This window comes from Plectropomus leopardus, chromosome 9 (genome assembly GCF_026936395.1).
Source record: "Plectropomus leopardus strain MGB_pleo_1.0 chromosome 9, ASM2693639v1, whole genome shotgun sequence".
NCBI classification, from domain to species: domain Eukaryota; kingdom Metazoa; phylum Chordata; class Actinopteri; order Perciformes; family Serranidae; genus Plectropomus; species Plectropomus leopardus.
In genome coordinates this window covers 12,792,048-12,810,359 of record NC_142184.1, presented here as the reverse complement: position 1 = coordinate 12,810,359, position 18,312 = coordinate 12,792,048, and the positions used below count along the sequence as shown (strand labels likewise).

The window sequence follows — 18,312 nt, the reverse complement described above, 5'->3', positions numbered from 1 at the left end:
CTGAAAATGACTTATAATAGCTTGTAGAGATGCGTTATAGTAAACAAAGTGGAAATGAAGACTTAAAAACACTTAAAACCTCATATTTTAGCATGTCAAAAAATGGCCGAAAAGGCAATAGTATAGTATGTCGAAAAAGTCAAATTTTGACCCCTCCTAAAAATGGCTGAAAATGACTTATAATAGCTTGTAGAGATGCGTTATAGTACACAAAGTGGAAATGAAGACTGAAAAAGGCCAAAAACCTCATATTTTAGCATGTCAAAAAAAATGGCCGAAAAGGCAATAGTATAGTATGTCGAAAAAGTCAAATTTTGACCCCTCCTAAAAATGGCTGAAAATGACTTATAATAGCTTGTAGAGATGCGTTATAGTAAACAAAGTGGAAATGAAGACTTAAAAAGGCCACTAACCTCATATTTTAGCATGTCAAAAAAATGGCCGAAAAGGCAATAGTATAGTATGTCGAAAAAAGTCAAATTTTGACCCCTCCTAAAAATGGCTGAAAATGACTTATAATAGCTTGTAGAGATGCGTTATAGTAAACAAAGTGGAAATGAAGACTTAAAAAGGCCAAAACCTCATATTTTAGCATGTCAAAAAAATGGCCGAAAAGGCAATAGTATAGTATGTCGAAAAAGTCAAATTTTGACCCTCCTAAAAATGGCTGAAAATGACTTATAATAGCTTGTAGAGATGCGTTATAGTAAACAAAGTGGAAATGAAGACTTAAAAACACTAAAACCTCATATTTTAGCATGTCAAAAAAATGGCCGAAAAGGCAATAGTATAGTATGTCGAAAAAGTCAAATTTTGACCCCTCCTAAAATGGCTGAAAATGACTTATAATAGCTTGTAGAGATGCGTTATAGTAAACAAAGTGGAAATGAAGACTTAAAACACTTAAAACCTCATATTTTAGCATGTCAAAAAAATGGCGAAAAGGCAATAGTATAGTATGTCGAAAAAGTCAAATTTTGACCCTCCTAAAAATGGCTGAAAATGACTTATAATAGCTTGTAGAGATGCGTTATAGTAAACAAAGTGGAAATGAAGACTTAAAAACACTAAAAACCTCATATTTTAGCATGTCAAAAAAATGGCCGAAAAGGCAATAGTATAGTATGTCGAAAAAGTCAAATTTTGACCCTCCTAAAAATGGCTGAAAATGACTTATAATAGCTTGTAGAGATGCGTTATAGTAAACAAAGTGGAAATGAAGACTTAAAAACACTTAAAACCTCATATTTTAGCATGTCAAAAAAAATGGCCGAAAAGGCAATAGTATAGTATGTCGAAAAAGTCAAATTTTGATCCTCCTAAAAATGGCTGAAAATGACTTATAATAGCACGTAGAGATGCGTTATAGTAAACAAAGTGGAAATGAAGACTTAAAAACACTTAAAACCTCATATTTTAGCATGTCAAAAAAAATGGCCGAAAAGGCAATAGTATAGTATGTCGAAAAAGTCAAATTTTGACCCCTCCTAAAAATGGCTGAAAATGACTTATAATAGCTTGTAGAGATGCGTTATAGTAAACAAAGTGGAAATGAAGACTTAAAAAGGCCAAAAACCTCATATATTAGCATGTCAAAAAAATGGCCGAAAAGGCAATAGTATAGTATGTCGAAAAAGTCAAATTTTGACCCTCCTAAAAATGGCTGAAAATGACTTATAATAGCTTGTAGAGATGCGTTATAGTATACAAAGTGGAAATCAAGACTTAAAAACACTAAAAACCTCATATTTTAGCATGTCAAAAAAATGGCGGAAAAGGCAATAGTATAGTATGTCGAAAAAAGTCAAATTTTGACCCCTCCTAAAAATGGCTGAAAATGACTTATAATAGCTTGTAGAGATGCGTTATAGTAAACAAAGTGGAAATGAAGACTTAAAAACACTAAAAACCTCATATTTTAGCATGTCAAAAAAATGGCCGAAAAAGGCAATAGTATAGTATGTCGAAAATGTCAAATTTTGACCCCTCCTAAAAATGGCTGAAAATGACTTATAATAGCTTGTAGAGATGCGTTATAGTACACAAAGTGGAAATGAAGACTTAAAAACACTAAAAACCTCATATTTTAGCATGTCAAAAAAATGGCCGAAAAGGCAATAGTATAGTATGTCGAAAAAAGTCAAATTTTGACCCCTCCTAAAAATGGCTGAAAATGACTTATAATAGCTTGTAGAGATGCGTTATAGTAAACAAAGTGGAAATGAAGACTTAAAAAGGCCAAAACCTCATATTTTAGCATGTCAAAAAAATGGCCGAAAAGGCAATAGTATAGTATGTCGAAAAAGTCAAATTTTGACCCCTCCTAAAAATGGCTGAAAATGACTTATAATAGCTTGTAGAGATGCGTTATAGTAAACAAAGTGGAAATGAAGACTTAAAAACACTAAAAACCTCATATTTTAGCATGTCAAAAAAATGGCGGAAAAGGCAATAGTATAGTATGTCGAAAAAGTCAAATTTTGACCCCTCCTAAAAATGGCTGAAAATGACTTATAATAGCTTGTAGAGATGCGTTATAGTAAACAAAGTGGAAATGAAGACTTAAAACACTAAAAACCTCATATTTTAGCATGTCAAAAAAATGGCCGAAAAAGGCAATAGTATAGTATGTCGAAAAAGTCAAATTTTGACCCCTCCTAAAAATGGCTGAAAATGACTTATAATAGCTTGTAGAGATGCGTTATAGTAAACAAAGTGGAAATGAAGACTTAAAAACACTGAAAACCTCATATTTTAGCATGTCAAAAAAATGGCCGAAAAAGGCAATAGTATAGTATGTCGAAAAAGTCAAATTTTGACCCCTCCTAAAAATGGCTGAAAATGACTTATAATAGCTTGTAGAGATGCGTTATAGTAAACAAAGTGGAAATGAAGACTTAAAAAGGCCAAAAACCTCATATTTTAGCATGTCAAAAAAAATGGCCGAAAAGGCAATAGTATAGTATGTCGAAAAAAGTCAAATTTTGACCCCTCCTAAAAATGGCTGAAAATGACTTATAATAGCTTGTAGAGATGCGTTATAGTAAACAAAGTGGAAATGAAGACTTAAAAACACTAAAAACCTCATATTTTAGCATGTCAAAAAAAATGGCCGAAAAGGCAATAGTATAGTATGTCGAAAAAGTCAAATTTTGACCCCTCCTAAAAATGGCTGAAAATGACTTATAATAGCTTGTAGAGATGCGTTATAGTAAACAAAGTGGAAATGAAGACTTAAAAACACTAAAAACCTCATATTTTAGCATGTCAAAAAAAATGGCCGAAAAGGCAATAGTATAGTATGTCGAAAAAAGTCAAATTTTGACCCCTCCTAAAAATGGCTGAAAATGACTTATAATAGCTTGTAGAGATGCGTTATAGTAAACAAAGTGGAAATGAAGACTTAAAAACACTTAAAACCTCATATTTTAGCATGTCAAAAAATGGCCGAAAAGGCAATAGTATAGTATGTCGAAAAAGTCAAATTTTGACCCCTCCTAAAAATGGCTGAAAATGACTTATAATAGCTTGTAGAGATGCGTTATAGTACACAAAGTGGAAATGAAGACTTAAAAACACTAAAAACCTCATATTTTAGCATGTCAAAAAAATGGCCGAAAAGGCAATAGTATAGTATGTCGAAAAAAGTCAAATTTTGACCCCTCCTAAAAATGGCTGAAAATGACTTATAATAGCTTGTAGAGATGCGTTATAGTAAACAAAGTGGAAATGAAGACTTAAAAAGGCCAAAAACCTCATATTTTAGCATGTCAAAAAAAATGGCCGAAAAGGCAATAGTATAGTATGTCGAAAAAGTCAAATTTTGACCCCTCCTAAAAATGGCTGAAAATGACTTATAATAGCTTGTAGAGATGCGTTATAGTACACAAAGTGGAAATGAAGACTGAAAAAGGCCAAAAACCTCATATTTTAGCATGTCAAAAAAAATGGCCGAAAAGGCAATAGTATAGTATGTCGAAAAAAGTCAAATTTTGACCCCTCCTAAAAATGGCTGAAAATGACTTATAATAGCTTGTAGAGATGCGTTATAGTAAACAAAGTGGAAATGAAGACTTAAAAACACTAAAACCTCATATTTTAGCATGTCAAAAAATGGCCAAAAAGGCAATAGTATAGTATGTCGAAAAAGTCAAATTTTGACCCCTCCTAAAAATGGCTGAAAATGACTTATAATAGCTTGTAGAGATGCGTTATAGTAAACAAAGTGGAAATGAAGACTGAAAAAGGCCAAAAACCTCATATTTTAGCATGTCAAAAAAATGGCCGAAAAGGCAATAGTATAGTATGTCGAAAAAAGTCAAATTTTGACCCCTCCTAAAAATGGCTGAAAATGACTTATAATAGCTTGTAGAGATGCGTTATAGTAAACAAAGTGGAAATGAAGACTTAAAAAGGCCAAAAACCTCATATTTTAGCATGTCAAAAAAATGGCCGAAAAGGCAATAGTATAGTATGTCGAAAAAGTCAAATTTTGACCCCTCCTAAAAATGGCTGAAAATGACTTATAATAGCTTGTAGAGATGCGTTATAGTAAACAAAGTGGAAATGAAGACTTAAAAACACTTAAAACCTCATATTTTAGCATGTCAAAAAAAATGGCCGAAAAGGCAATAGTATAGTATGTCGAAAAAAGTCAAATTTTGACCCCTCCTAAAAATGGCTGAAAATGACTTATAATAGCTTGTAGAGATGCGTTATAGTAAACAAAGTGGAAATGAAGACTTAAAAAGGACAAAAACCTCATATTTTAGCATGTCAAAAAAAATGGCCCGAAAAAGGCAATAGTATAGTATGTCGAAAAAGTCAAATTTTGACCCCTCCTAAAATGGCTGAAAATGACTTATAATAGCTTGTAGAGATGCGTTATAGTACACAAAGTGGAAATGAAGACTGAAAAAGGCCAAAAACCTCATATTTTAGCATGTCAAAAAAATGGCCGAAAAGGCAATAGTATAGTATGTCGAAAAAAGTCAAATTTTGACCCCTCCTAAAAATGGCTGAAAATGACTTATAATAGCTTGTAGAGATACGTTATAGTACACAAAGTGGAAATGAAGACTTAAAAACACTAAAAACCTCATATTTTAGCATGTCAAAAAAAATGGCCGAAAAGGCAATAGTATAGTATGTCGAAAAAGTCAAATTTTGACCCCTCCTAAAAATGGCTGAAAATGACTTATAATAGCTTGTAGAGATGCGTTATAGTAAACAAAGTGGAAATGAAGACTTAAAAACACTAAAAACCTCATATTTTAGCATGTCAAAAAAAATGGCCGAAAAGGCAATAGTATAGTATGTCGAAAAAGTCAAATTTTGACCCCTCCTAAAAATGGCTGAAAATGACTTATAATAGCTTGTAGAGATGCGTTATAGTAAACAAAGTGGAAATGAAGACTTAAAAACACTAAAAACCTCATATTTTAGCATGTCAAAAAAAATGGCCGAAAAGGCAATAGTATAGTATGTCGAAAAAAGTCAAATTTTGACCCCTCCTAAAAATGGCTGAAAATGACTTATAATAGCTTGTAGAGATGCGTTATAGTAAACAAAGTGGAAATGAAGACTTAAAAACACTAAAAACCTCATATTTTAGCATGTCAAAAAAAATGGCCGAAAAGGCAATAGTATAGTATGTCGAAAAAGTCAAATTTTGACCCCTCCTAAAAATGGCTAAAAACAACATAGAATAGCTATTATAGACGTGTTGTAGTATACAAAGTGGAAATCAAGACTGAAAAACACTAAAAACCTCATATTTTAGCATGTCAAAAAAAATGGCCGAAAAGGCAATAGTATAGTATGTCGAAAAAAGTCAAATTTTGACCCCTCCTAAAAATGGCTGAAAATGACTTATAATAGCTTGTAGAGATGCGTTATAGTAAACAAAGTGGAAATGAAGACTGAAAAAGGCCAAAAACCTCATATTTTAGCATGTCAAAAAAATGGCCGAAAAGGCAATAGTATAGTATGTCGAAAAAAGTCAAATTTTGACCCCTCCTAAAAATGGCTAAAAACAACATAGAATAGCTATTATAGACGTGTTGTAGTATACAAAGTGGAAATCAAGACTGAAAAACACTAAAAACATGATATTTTAGCATGTCAAAAAAATGGCCGAAAAGGCAATAGTATAGTATGTCGAAAAAAGTCAAATTTTGACCTCTCCTAAAAATGGTTAAAAACAACTTATAATAGCTATTATAGATGTGTTGTAGTAAACAAAGTGGAAATCAAGACTGAAAAATACTAAAAATCTCATATTTTAGCATGTCAGAAAAATGGCCAAAAAGGCAATAGTATAGTATGTCGAAAAAAGTCAAATTTTGACCCCTCCTAAAAATGGCTAAAAACAACATATAATAGCTATTATAGACGTGTTGTAGTAAACAAAGTGGAAATCAAGACTGAAAAACACTAAAAACCTCATATTTTAGCATGTCAAAAAAATGGCCGAAAAGGCAATAGTATAGTATGTCGAAAAAAGTCAAATTTTGACCCCTCCTAAAAATGGCTAAAAACAACATATAATAGCTATTATAGACGTGTTGTAGTAAACAAAGTGGAAATCAAGACTGAAAAAGACTAAAAACATCATATTTTAGCATGTCAAAAAAATGGCCGAAAAGGCAATAGTATAGTATGTCGAAAAAAGTCAAATTTTGACCCCTCCTAAAAATGGCTGAAAACGACTTATAATAGCTTGTAGAGACATGTCGTGGTAAAGAAAGTGGAAATAAAGGCCGAAAAAGGCCAAAAACCTCATATTTTAGCATGTCAGAAAAATGGCCGAAAAGGCAATAGTATATAGTATGTCGAAAAAAGTCAAATTTTGACCCCTCCTGAAAACGACAAATAGCTTGTAGAAATGCATTATAGCACACATTGCTGGAAAAAAATGCTAGAAACGACATTTTCTAGCATGTCTGAAAAATTGCTTACCATCGTAGTATAGGATTTCAAAAAATGGTACATTTTGACATGCCATAAAAACAATAACATAATTACATAACACAGAAATACATTGAAAAATTTCACATTAAATGCCTGTTTTTAAAGATGACTTTTTAGGAATTATTTAAATGGAGATGTGTCGGTGCAGTCTTGAATATGTGTTTGGAGTGAGTTACAGAGTGACGGGGCAGCGATGGAGATGGCTTTGTCCCCCAAGGTTCGGTGCTTGGTACTGTGCAGTGGAGAGAAGAGGTTTGCGTTGAAGGAGCAGAGGCTGTAGGAAGGAGTTTGACGGTGAAGGAGGTCAGTTTTGAACAGTTTGTTGAAAAACGTCAAATTTTTACATGTCATAAAAATGGCTGAAAATGACATATCATAGCTTGTAGATAGACATCATAGCATACAATGTTGAAATAAAGACCAAAAACATCATAATTTAGTATGTCGAAAAAAAATACTACATAGTATAGTATGCCAAAAAATGTCAAATTTTGACATGTCAAATAAATGCCTGAAAACTGGTTATTACAGCTCGTAGAGACGTGTCATAGTATACAAAGTAGGAAAAAAGGCCCAAAACCTCATAATTTAACATATCTACAAAATTGCAGAAAATGCCATAGTATAGTCTGTCAAAAAAGTTAAATTTTGACATGTGCAAAAAATGCCTGAAAAGAACATATTATAGCTTGTAGAGACACGTCATAGTATACAATGTCGAGATAAAGGTCAAAAACGTCATAATTAAGCATGTCGAATTGATGGCTGAAAACGCCATAGTATAGTATGTTGAAAAAACATCAAATTTTGACATGTCAAAAAAAAATGGCTGAAAATGGCATATTATAGCTTGTAGAGACACGTCATAGTACACAATGTCAAAATAAACATGAACATAATTACATAACACACAAATACACAGCAAATACACTGAATAATCACACATTGAAAGCCTGTAAAAAAAAAAGGTGAGTTTCTATGAATGATTTAACGATGGATGTGTCGATGCAGTCTTCAGTATGTGATGGGAGCGAGTTCCAGAGTGAGGGGGCAGCGATGGAGAAGGCGCTGTCCCTCAAGGTTCGGTGCTCGGTTCTGCGTAGTGAAGAGAAGAGGTTTGTATTGGAGGAGCAGAGGCTGCAGGAAGAGTGTGATGGTGAAGAAGGTCAGTTTTGAACAGTTTGTCAAAAAAATTGCTGAAAACTTCATATTAATATTATTATTATGTTTATATCCCACCTCAGGCATGTGCAACGGAGGCGTTACAGCACCTGGCTGACCAGATAACAGACGAGGAGAAAAAAATCCAGACTCCCTGCTTACTATTCTTGGGGATTTTAACAGAGCACATCTCACACATGAACTGCCAAAATACTGACAGCATATTAAGTGTCCCACCAGGAACACAAACACACTGGACCATTGCTATACAGTTTTAAAGGACAGTTATCGCTCTGTGTCCCGTGGAGCTTTGAGTCTCTCTGATCACTGTCTGCTCCATCGCATCCCAACCTACAGGCAGAAACTAAAACAATCTAAACTTGTAGCGAGGACAGTGAGGAAATGGACAGACGAGTCAAAGTTGGAGTTACAGGCCTGCTTTGATTGTGCTGACTGTGTTTTTGAAGCTGCAGCCTCAGATCTCAACAAACTTAGTGACACTGTGACATCTTACATCACTTTTTGTGAGGACGTGTGTGCAGACTAAACATGTAACAATACAATTTTCATATCACTACAATCATGACTAAAATTATCGCAATAATCGGTATGTAGTGATAATGTTGAAATGCGCAGGAAAATGTCCTGCTGTGACACAGTATATCCGTCTAGGGCTTTTATTGTGAATGGTAAGAATGCAAGACGTGCAGCTACTGCACTGACGCTATCAACGTGAGAGAGCTAAAAAGAGTTTGCCGTGTTGGTTCAAAGTACGGGGCCTCCATCTTAATATCTCATAACATTCGTCAGTATGCACGCAGCGTTAGCGCCCAGCACACCAGTAGCTGGTGATAGTTTAGTGATCAGCTGATCAGCTGTACAGTAAACAGTAGAACAAGTAGTGCTCGAGACGCCATCGCCTCACCACACAGATGTTTGTGAGCGACGCAGAGAGAGTGAAAGAGCAGCAGCACAGAGCTGTGTGCCCCTAAAAATGCACTGGAGACGCAGAGTTTAATACGTGACTATTTTGGCCTTCCCCCCTACCTGTGGGACACCGCCGACTGGCAGACGACCTGCTTCCATCACTGTATGCACCTCCATCCCTGTCTGGTTTGGATCTGCCACCAAACAGGACCAGGACAGACTGTAAAGGACAACAAGGGCAAAGGACAATCAGGTCTGCAGAGACCCGGATTATTGGGATTGACCTTACCTCCATCCAGGACTGATACCGGTCCAGCATCAGGAAACGGGCAGGTAACATCGGTGCAGACCCCACACACCCCGGACGCAAACTGTTCAAACTCCTCCCGTCTGGTAGGCATTTCAGGTCACTGCACACAAAAACAACTCGACAGAAACAGTTTCTTCCTCCAGGCTGTCACTCTGATAACCTCTTAACGGTCAAAGAGTGTCAGAATAATCACTGTTGCATATTTTTAACTTGCTTTTACCATATGACCCTTTGCGCTGTTACCTCACTCTACTTGTAACTGCACTTTTACGCACACGGACTTATATGTATTAGCTAAAATTGCGTAATTAGGGCTTGTACATACGTAAATTTAAAACTATACTAAAACTATATTTTTCTGTTTATATCTGTTTTTATTTTTTTTCTTTTCTATTTTCCTTTTATATTCAATGTTTAATTTCCTGTACATTGAAAGCAAAGCTAACTGAAGTCAAATTCCTTCTTGTTTTTGTTAACCCTAACCCCTAACCCTCATATGACATATCAAAAAAACAGCTGAAAAACAAACATTATAGCATGTCGAGACGCGTCATGGTATAGTATGTAGAAGAAACATCCAAAAGCATCATAATATAGCAAGTTGAAAAAAAGTTGTCTTAAATTACCCAAAAATATCATGGTGTAGTATGTCGTCAAAAATGCTTCAAAAGTGCATAGTGTAGTATGTTGTCAAAAATGACACTAAATAGCCCAAAAACATTGTAGTATAGCATGTGGTCAAAAATAATGCAAAATAGCCCAAAAATGTTGTAGTATAATTTGTGGTCAAAAATGAGTCATAGTCAAGTAAAGTATGTTGTCAAATATAACCCCAAAAAGTCAAATTATATTATATTATTAATTATTATATTATATTATGTCGTAAAAAAATGACACAAAATAGTACAAAAAAAGTATAGTATTTCGTCTAAAATGACTTGAAAATGTCATAGTATAGTTTGTCGCCAAAAACATCTTAGTATAGTATGTCATCAAAAATGACCTTTAAAACATCATAGTATAGTATGTCAAAAAACTGCCAAAAACATCATGATATAGCATGTTGAAAAATCGACCAAAAACATCCTAGTATACTGTAGTATGTTAAAAAATGTCAAGATATAACAAAAAACAAAAGCTGAAAACCACATTATACAGCGTATTGAGACACATCATACTATAGCATGCTGAAAAAGAGGTTTAAAAAACTCATAATATAGCATGTCAAAAAACCAACAAAAAACGTCGTAGTTTAGCATGTTGAAAAATGTCAAAACAGGACATGTCAAAGAAAATAGCTGAAAACCATATATTATAGTAAGTTGAGACACGTCATAGTATAGTATGTCGAAAAAACATCCAAAAACATAACAGAATTTTTAAAAAATGACGTCATAGTATAATATGTTGTCAAAAATGTATCAGAAATGCAGTAATATAGTATGTAATATAGTATGTCGTCAAAAATGGCCCAAAACATCATAATATAGTGTGCCATCAAAATGACACAAAATGGCCCAAAACGTCATAGTTTAGTATATCATCAGCAATGACCCGAAAACATCAAAGTATAACATGTTGTCAAAAATGCCTCAAAAATGCATAGTATAGTACTGTATATCATCAAAAATTACACAAAACCGTCATAGTAAAGTATGCCATCAAAAATGGCCTAAAATCATCATAGCATAGTATGTTCTGTGTGCTGATAGTGGTTTTACCTGTTTTGGGACCACTTCACCTGACTTATTGTCCAAAACGATATATCATTTAACTTTTGGTGCCTTAATTTGTTCTGATATATCACAATCAGTGTTTAAACTATATGAATCTACAGCCAAATAATATTTTATGGCATAAATAAAATAAAATAAGGGTCATATGGAGCTGAAATGCAAAATTTAGTATCTGCAATGATGTCTGTCAATACTGTTGATTTACCAACTGAGCCAAACATTCAGATGCATTTCTGCCTGTAAGCAACATCCTATATAACTCAATAACAGCAGTGACATCTGTTGAAAACTTGACTGATAGATGAGTCAGGCTGATAATCAACTTAAGTTTTTTCAGGTTAAAATTCAGAATTGGCAGTGTCTGTCGAAACTCAACTGATACATGAGTAAGGCCAATATTCCTTGATTTCAACAGACGCATCTGCTCATACTTGTTTTACCTGTTTCTGGACCACTTCACCTGATTTATCAGCCAAAACAATATATCACTCAACTTTTCCTGCCTTAATTTATATAGCACCTTTCACAGACACCAGTCATTAAGTGCTTCACAATCACACAGAAAAAGAAATGTCCTAGCCCATTAAGAGCTTGGTGTGTGAGAAAAGGACGTTAAAATCGACTCTAATTTATACAGGAAGCCAGTGCAGAGCGACTCAAGCAAGCTGGAGTGATGTGCTCTCTCCTCTTGGTTCTGGTTAACAGCTGAGCTGCAGAGGTTTGGATCAGCTGAAGTCTCTCAGTGGATTTTTTCAGTAACCCAGTAAAATGTGTGTTACAGTAATTCAGTCATCTTAAAACAAAGGCATGAATTCCACAAAAATGTGAAGTGTGTGGAGGTTTAGTTCAGTGGGTAAATCGGGTGGTTAATGTATCTGAAGTTGTTGGTTCAGGTCTTACCTGAGTCAGGTGATTTTTGACTTTTGTGGCATAAATAAAATAAAATATTGGCTGATGTGTCTGTCTGCTCTGCTGATACAAGTCATGGATGACGTAGTATACGTCGGAAGCAGTAAGCAATGGAGATCAGCTGGATAAGAGATGAGCGATGTGTTTTCGTATCTATAAACAATTCCGTCTAATATCTGATTTTTGAGCCGCTAATCCAATCAACGTGCTTTAAAAAGTCACGTAAAGTGGAGTCTCAGCTGATTGGCCACGTTTAGACGTCGAGAGGCTCAGCAGTGAACGTGGTTACATCACCAATTTCTGCGCATTGATTCGCCAGGAAACCAAAGTTGTTCAGCCCTCTGAGCCAAACAGCAAGGGTTGAGAAGGCTTTGTCCCGCCTCCTGTGTTCCGATTGGATGAAAATTTCAATGTCCGTGTGTGGTTGGTCATTTGCTCCAGCAATCAACATTGGTTTCCGGTTTGTTTGTTTTGTCGCGGAAATTTGAACACGCACGGAGGGATAACGAGACGAAGCGCGTGTATTTGTTTACATGGAGACGTACCAAAAATAAGAGAGCAGCAAGACAGAGCTCAGCAAAAAGCAAGACCAAGATCGCCTTTTTGAACGAGCGGCCTCGCGACGCTGCAGCTGATCCTCGTCACACACAGCTGGTGCAGCAGGAGGAGGACAGGCAGGACAGAGACCCGTTTGGAGACATTAGGTCAGTGACTCTGAGTCCGAGAGACCCGATGCAAGGGTAAGATTTAAAGAAAATAGCTGAATGCACTGAGGTGAATGGGATCAGCATGTGTATCAGCCATATTATCTGTGTTGTCTTAACTCCACAGAGCGGTACTGATTGTACTTCTTGTGTTTAAAGCTGCCGGAAGCGAGGAGAGCTGTCTTGACCTAAGAAGAAATGGACATTTGGAGAGGGATAACAATCGACGTGATATCAGATGAGGACGACGGCACAGCTGACGGGGAAGCTGCGGATTGTGAGGCCACCATCCTTTAGAAGCCAGGAGCTCTCTGAACTATGTGCTGTTGTTCAGGAGAGACGGGAAGCAACACACCACTAAAGGCTGCGTATTGGGACAGACCGGCAGCGACTGCATACGAGCGCGGAGCACCAAAGATATGTTGCTTTTTTTCGTTCTTTTGTTTTTTGAAATAAAGCTTTACTATTATTAATATGTTTCTGGCAAATGACTTTCTCTGACTGACTCTGACTTTCTTCTCATCTGATATTGTGACAGATGTAGTCTTCAGTAACCTGATCATTATGATAATAATAGTAACAGTAGGAGTAATAATAATAAATATTATTATTATCGTTTTGTAATTTGTCATTGCTAATTTGTTCGGCAATATCACACTCAGTGTGTAAACTGTGACTCTCCAGCCAAATGATATTTTGTGGCATAAATGAAATTCAAAACCTGAAGTGAGTGTCGATCTCGCGACCTTTGGATTGATAGTTGGGTGACTTATCACTGAGCTAAATGAGGGAATGCACCAGTGGGTACAAGCACACATATTTATATTTGGGTCAGGCCGACGGCTGATGAAAATTTTTACAGTGCAAAAATATCGGCAGCGACGTCTGTCGGAAAACGACCGATAGATGAGTCCGGCCGATATTTCCGGACAGTTTCACCTGGTTTAACTGCCAAAATTATACCTTATTAATCTTTATTTGTCTGCAATATCACAATCAGCGTTTAAACTGTATGTATCTAAATAAAATAAAATGAAATATTTTCAAGGGGACACAGACACTGACAGTGATATTGCAGACAAATTAAGGCACATAAAAGAAGAAACGAAAAATATTTAAAATCAGAGTCAAAGAGACTGAGACAGTTTTATTTTAGTTGTTTTTTAGAAACTAAAATGAAATTGTCTGTCATTTTGACTCTGACTGTAAATATTTTAAAGAAGAAACGAAAATATTTAAAATCAGAGTCAAAGAGACTGAGACAGTTTTATTTTAGTTGTTTTTTAGAAACTAAAATGAAATTGTCTGTCATTTTGACTCTGACTGTAAATATTTTAAAGAAGAAACGAAAATATTTAAAATCAGAGTCAAAGAGACTGAGACAGTTTTATTTTAGTTGTTTTTTAGAAACTAAAATGAAATTGTCTGTCATTTTGACTCTGACTGTAAATATTTTAAAGAAGAAACGAAAATATTTAAAATCAGAGTCAAAGAGACTGAGACAGTTTTATTTTAGTTGTTTTTTAGAAACTAAAATGAAATTGTCTGTCATTTTGACTCTGATTGTAAATATTTTAAAGAAGAAACGAAAATATTTAAAATCAGAGTCAAAGAGACTGAGACAGTTTTATTTTAGTTGTTTTTTAGAAACTAAAATGAAATTGTCTGTCATTTTGACTCTGATTGTAAATATTTTAAAGAAGAAACGAAAATATTTAAAATCAGAGTCAAAGAGACTGAGACAGTTTTATTTTAGTTGTTTTTTAGAAACTAAAATGAAATTGTCTGTCATTTTGACTCTGACTGTAAATATTTTAAAGAAGAAACAAAAATATTTAAAATCAGAGTCAAAGAGACTGAGTTTTATTTTAGTTGTTTTTTAGAAACTAAAATGAAATTGTCTGTCATTTTGACTCTGACTGTAAATATTTTAAAGAAGAAACGAAAATATTTAAAATCAGAGTCAAAGAGACTGAGACAGTTTTATTTTAGTTGTTTTTAGAAACTAAAATGAAATTGTCTGTCATTTTGACTCTGATTGTAAATATTTTAAAGAAGAAACGAAAATATTTAAAATCAGAGTCAAAGAGACTGAGACAGTTTTATTTTAGTTGTTTTTAGAAACTAAAATGAAATTGTCTGTCATTTTGACTCTGATTGTAAATATTTTAAAGAAGAAACGAAAATATTTAAAATCAGAGTCAAAGAGACTGAGACAGTTTTATTTTAGTTGTTTTTAGAAACTAAAATGAAATTGTCTGTCATTTTGACTCTGACTGTAAATATTTTAAAGAAGAAACGAAAATATTTAAAATCAGAGTCAAAGAGACTGAGACAGTTTTATTTTAGTTGTTTTTTAGAAACTAAAATGAAATTGTCTGTCATTTTGACTCTGACTGTAAATATTTTAAAGAAGAAACGAAAAATATTTAAAATCAGAGTCAAAGAGACTGAGACAGTTTTATTTTAGTTGTTTTTTAGAAACTAAAATGAAATTGTCTGTCATTTTGACTCTGACTGTAAATATTTTAAAGAAGAAACGAAAAATATTTAAAATCAGAGTCAAAGAGACTGAGACAGTTTTATTTTAGTTGTTTTTAGAAACTAAAATGAAATTGTCTGTCATTTTGACTCTGACTGTAAATATTTTAAAGAAGAAACGAAAATATTTAAAATCAGAGTCAAAGAGACTGAGACAGTTTTATTTTAGTTGTTTTTAGAAACTAAAATAAAATTGTCTGTCATTTTGACTCTGACTGTAAATATTTTAAAGAAGAAACGAAAAATATTTAAAATCAGAGTCAAAGAGACTGAGACATTTTTATTTTAGTTGTTTTTTAGAAACTAAAATGAAATTGTCTGTCATTTTGACTCTGACTGTAAATATTTTAAAGAAGAAACGAAAAATATTTAAAATCAGAGTCAAAGAGACTGAGACAGTTTTATTTTAGTTGTTTTTTAGAAACTAAAATGAAATTGTCTGTCATTTTGACTCTGGTTGTAAATATTTTAAAGAAGAAACGAAAATATTTAAAAACAGAGTTAAAGAGACTGAGACAGTTTTATTTTAGTTGTTTTTAGAAACTAAAATGAAATTGTCTGTCATTTTGACTCTGACTGTAAATATTTTAAAGAAGAAACGAAAATATTTAAAATCAGAGTCAAAGAGACTGAGACATTTTTATTTTAGTTGTTTTTTAGAAACTAAAATGAAATTGTCTGTCATTTTGACTCTGACTGTAAATATTTTAAAGAAGAAACGAAAATATTTAAAATCAGAGTCAAAGAGACTGAGACAGTTTTATTTTAGTTGTTTTTTAGAAACTAAAATGAAATTGTCTGTCATTTTGACTCTGACTGTAAATATTTTAAAGAAGAAACGAAAATATTTAAAATCAGAGTCAAAGAGACTGAGACAGTTTTATTTTAGTTGTTTTTTAGAAACTAAAATGAAATTGTCTGTCATTTTGACTCTGGTTGTAAATATTTTAAAGAAGAAACGAAAATATTTAAAATCAGAGTCAAAGAGACTGAGACAGTTTTATTTTAGTTGTTTTTTAGAAACTAAAATGAAATTGTCTGTCATTTTGACTCTGACTGTAAATATTTTAAAGAAGAAACGAAAATATTTAAAATCAGAGTCAAAGAGACTGAGACAGTTTTATTTTAGTTGTTTTTTAGAAACTAAAATGAAATTGTCTGTCATTTTGACTCTGATTGTAAATATTTTAAAGAAGAAACGAAAATATTTAAAATCAGAGTCAAAGAGACTGAGACAGTTTTATTTTAGTTGTTTTTTAGAAACTAAAATGAAATTGTCTGTCATTTTGACTCTGATTGTAAATATTTTAATTTCTTCTTTTATGTGCCTTAATTTGTCTGCAATATCACTGTCAGTGTCTGTGTCCCCTTGAAAATATTTCATTTTATTTTATTTATGAAGATAGATTCATACAGTTTAAACGCTGATTGTGATATTGCAGACAAATAAAGATTAATAAGGTATAATTTTGGCAGTTAAACCAGGTGAAATTGTCCGGAAATATCGGCTGGACTCATTTATCGGTCGTTTTCCGACAGACGTCGCTGCCAATATTTTTGCATTGTAGAAATTTTCGCTGGCCATCAGCCTAACTCAAATATAAATATGTGTGCTTGCACCCATTTGTGCATGCCCTCATTTAGCTCAGTGATAAGTCACCCAACTATCAATCCAAAAGGTCGCGAGATCGACACCCATTTAGGGTATTGAATTTCATTTATGCCACAAAATATCATTTGGCTGGCGAGTCACAGTTTACACATTGAGTGCAATATTGCCGAACAAATTAGCAATAACAAATTACAAAACGATAATAATAATATTTATTATTATTACTCCTACTGTTACTGTTATTATCATAATGAAAGGGTTACTGAAGACTACATCTGTCACAATATCAGATGAGAGGAAAGTCACATTTGCCAGAAACATATTAATAAACTTTATTTTAAAACAACAAAAGAACGAAAAAAGCAACATATCTTTGGTGCTCCGCGCTCGTATGCAGTCGCTGCCGGTCTGTCCCAATACGCAGCCTTTAGTGGTGTGTTGCTTCCCGTCTCTCCTGAACAACAGCACATAGTTCAGAGAGCTCCTGGCTTCTAAAGGATGGTGGCCTCACAATCCGCAGCTTCCCCGTCAGCTGTGCCGTCGGCCTCATCTGATATCACGTCGATTGTGATCCCTCTCCAAATGTCCATTTCTTCTTCGGTCAAGACAGCTCTCCTCGCTTCCGGCAGCTTTAAACACAAGAAGTACAATCAGTACCGCTCTGTGGAGTTAAGACAACACAGATAATATGGCTGATACACATGCTGATCCCATTCACCTCAGTGCATTCAGCTATTTTCTTTAAATCTTACCCTTGCATCGGGTCATAGCGCCTGTCGTTTCCCTCAGTTTTGGAGAAGTCGCACAGTTTACTATAAAATACAAAAATCAACATCAAAGTCACTTTGGTGAACAAATAGAGCCAGACCTGAGCAGCAGGCATAGTCAGTGTGGCACATTACACATTTATATTCTTGAATCTGAACATTTAATTCACTCAAGAGAGTCACTGACCTAATGTCTCCAAACGGGTCTCTGTCCTGCCTGTCCTCCTCCTGCTGCACCAGCTGTGTGTGACGAGGATCAGCTGCAGCGTCGCGAGGCCGCTCGTTCAAAAAGGCGATCTTGGTCTTGCTTTTTGCTGAGCTCTGTCTTGCTGCTCTCTTATTTTTGGTACGTCTCCATGTAAACAAATACACGCGCTTCGTCTCGTTATCCCTCTGTGTGTGTTCAAATTTCCGCGACAACACAAACAGACCGGAAACCAACGTTGATTGCTGGAGCAAATGACCAACCACAGATGGACATTTGAATTTTCATCCAATCGGAACACAGGAGGCGGGACAAAGCCTTCTCAACCCTTGCTGTTTGGCTCAGAGGGCCGAACAAATTTGGTTTCCTGGCGAATCAATGCGCAGAAATTGGTGACGTAACCACGTTCACTGCGGAGCCTCTCGACGTCTAAACGTGGCCAATCAGCTGAGACTCTCCACTTTACGT

The 18,312-nt window shown here is 34.5% G+C and overlaps 1 protein-coding gene and 2 long non-coding RNA genes across 4 annotated transcripts; 1 reads left to right on the top strand and 2 right to left on the bottom strand.

Moving 5' to 3' along the window:
• Window positions 1-6,763: 6,763 nt before the first annotated feature.
• LOC148188697 (uncharacterized) lies at window positions 6,764-12,297 on the bottom strand. 2 transcript variants are annotated; one of them, XM_088081992.1, is made up of 4 exons: window positions 12,007-12,297; window positions 9,350-9,470; window positions 9,181-9,254; window positions 6,764-8,109 (listed from the first exon to the last, which is right to left on the bottom strand). In XM_088081992.1, the coding sequence occupies exons 2-4, from the start codon at window positions 9,459-9,461 to the stop codon at window positions 7,987-7,989; spliced, it is 309 nt and encodes a 102-aa protein (XP_087938118.1). In that variant the 5' UTR covers window positions 9,462-9,470; window positions 12,007-12,297; the 3' UTR covers window positions 6,764-7,986. The 2 variants fall into 2 exon arrangements, with proteins under 2 accessions (XP_087938118.1, XP_087938119.1); XM_088081993.1 differs by lacking the exon at window positions 12,007-12,297 and having other exon boundaries at window positions 6,766-8,067; window positions 9,350-11,526.
• A 173-nt stretch (window positions 12,298-12,470) lies between these two features.
• LOC148188696 (uncharacterized) lies at window positions 12,471-13,343 on the top strand. Its single transcript, XR_015777454.1, has 2 exons — window positions 12,471-12,755; window positions 12,879-13,343. It is a non-coding gene; the product is annotated as an uncharacterized LOC148188696 (long non-coding RNA).
• A 3,836-nt stretch (window positions 13,344-17,179) lies between these two features.
• On the bottom strand, window positions 17,180-18,105 carry LOC148188695 (uncharacterized). Its single transcript, XR_015777335.1, has 3 exons — window positions 17,827-18,105; window positions 17,625-17,684; window positions 17,180-17,501 (listed from the first exon to the last, which is right to left on the bottom strand). It is a non-coding gene; the product is annotated as an uncharacterized LOC148188695 (long non-coding RNA).
• Window positions 18,106-18,312: the final 207 nt, after the last annotated feature.

What these genes read in the sequence shown, in the direction of transcription:
- LOC148188697 (XM_088081992.1), bottom strand. Translation starts at nt 9,461, where the DNA reads ATGCCTACCAGACGGGAGGAGTTTGAACAGTTTGCGTCCGGGGTGTGT. An exon ending in GGTATCAGTCCTGGATGGAG is followed by an intron (nt 9,255 to 9,349) that starts GTAAGGTCAATC and finishes GTTTGGTGGCAG; the next exon opens with ATCCAAACCAGACAGGGATG. An exon ending in CAGTCGGCGGTGTCCCACAG is followed by an intron (nt 8,110 to 9,180) that starts GTAGGGGGGAAG and finishes CTCTTCCTGCAG; the next exon opens with CCTCTGCTCCTCCAATACAA.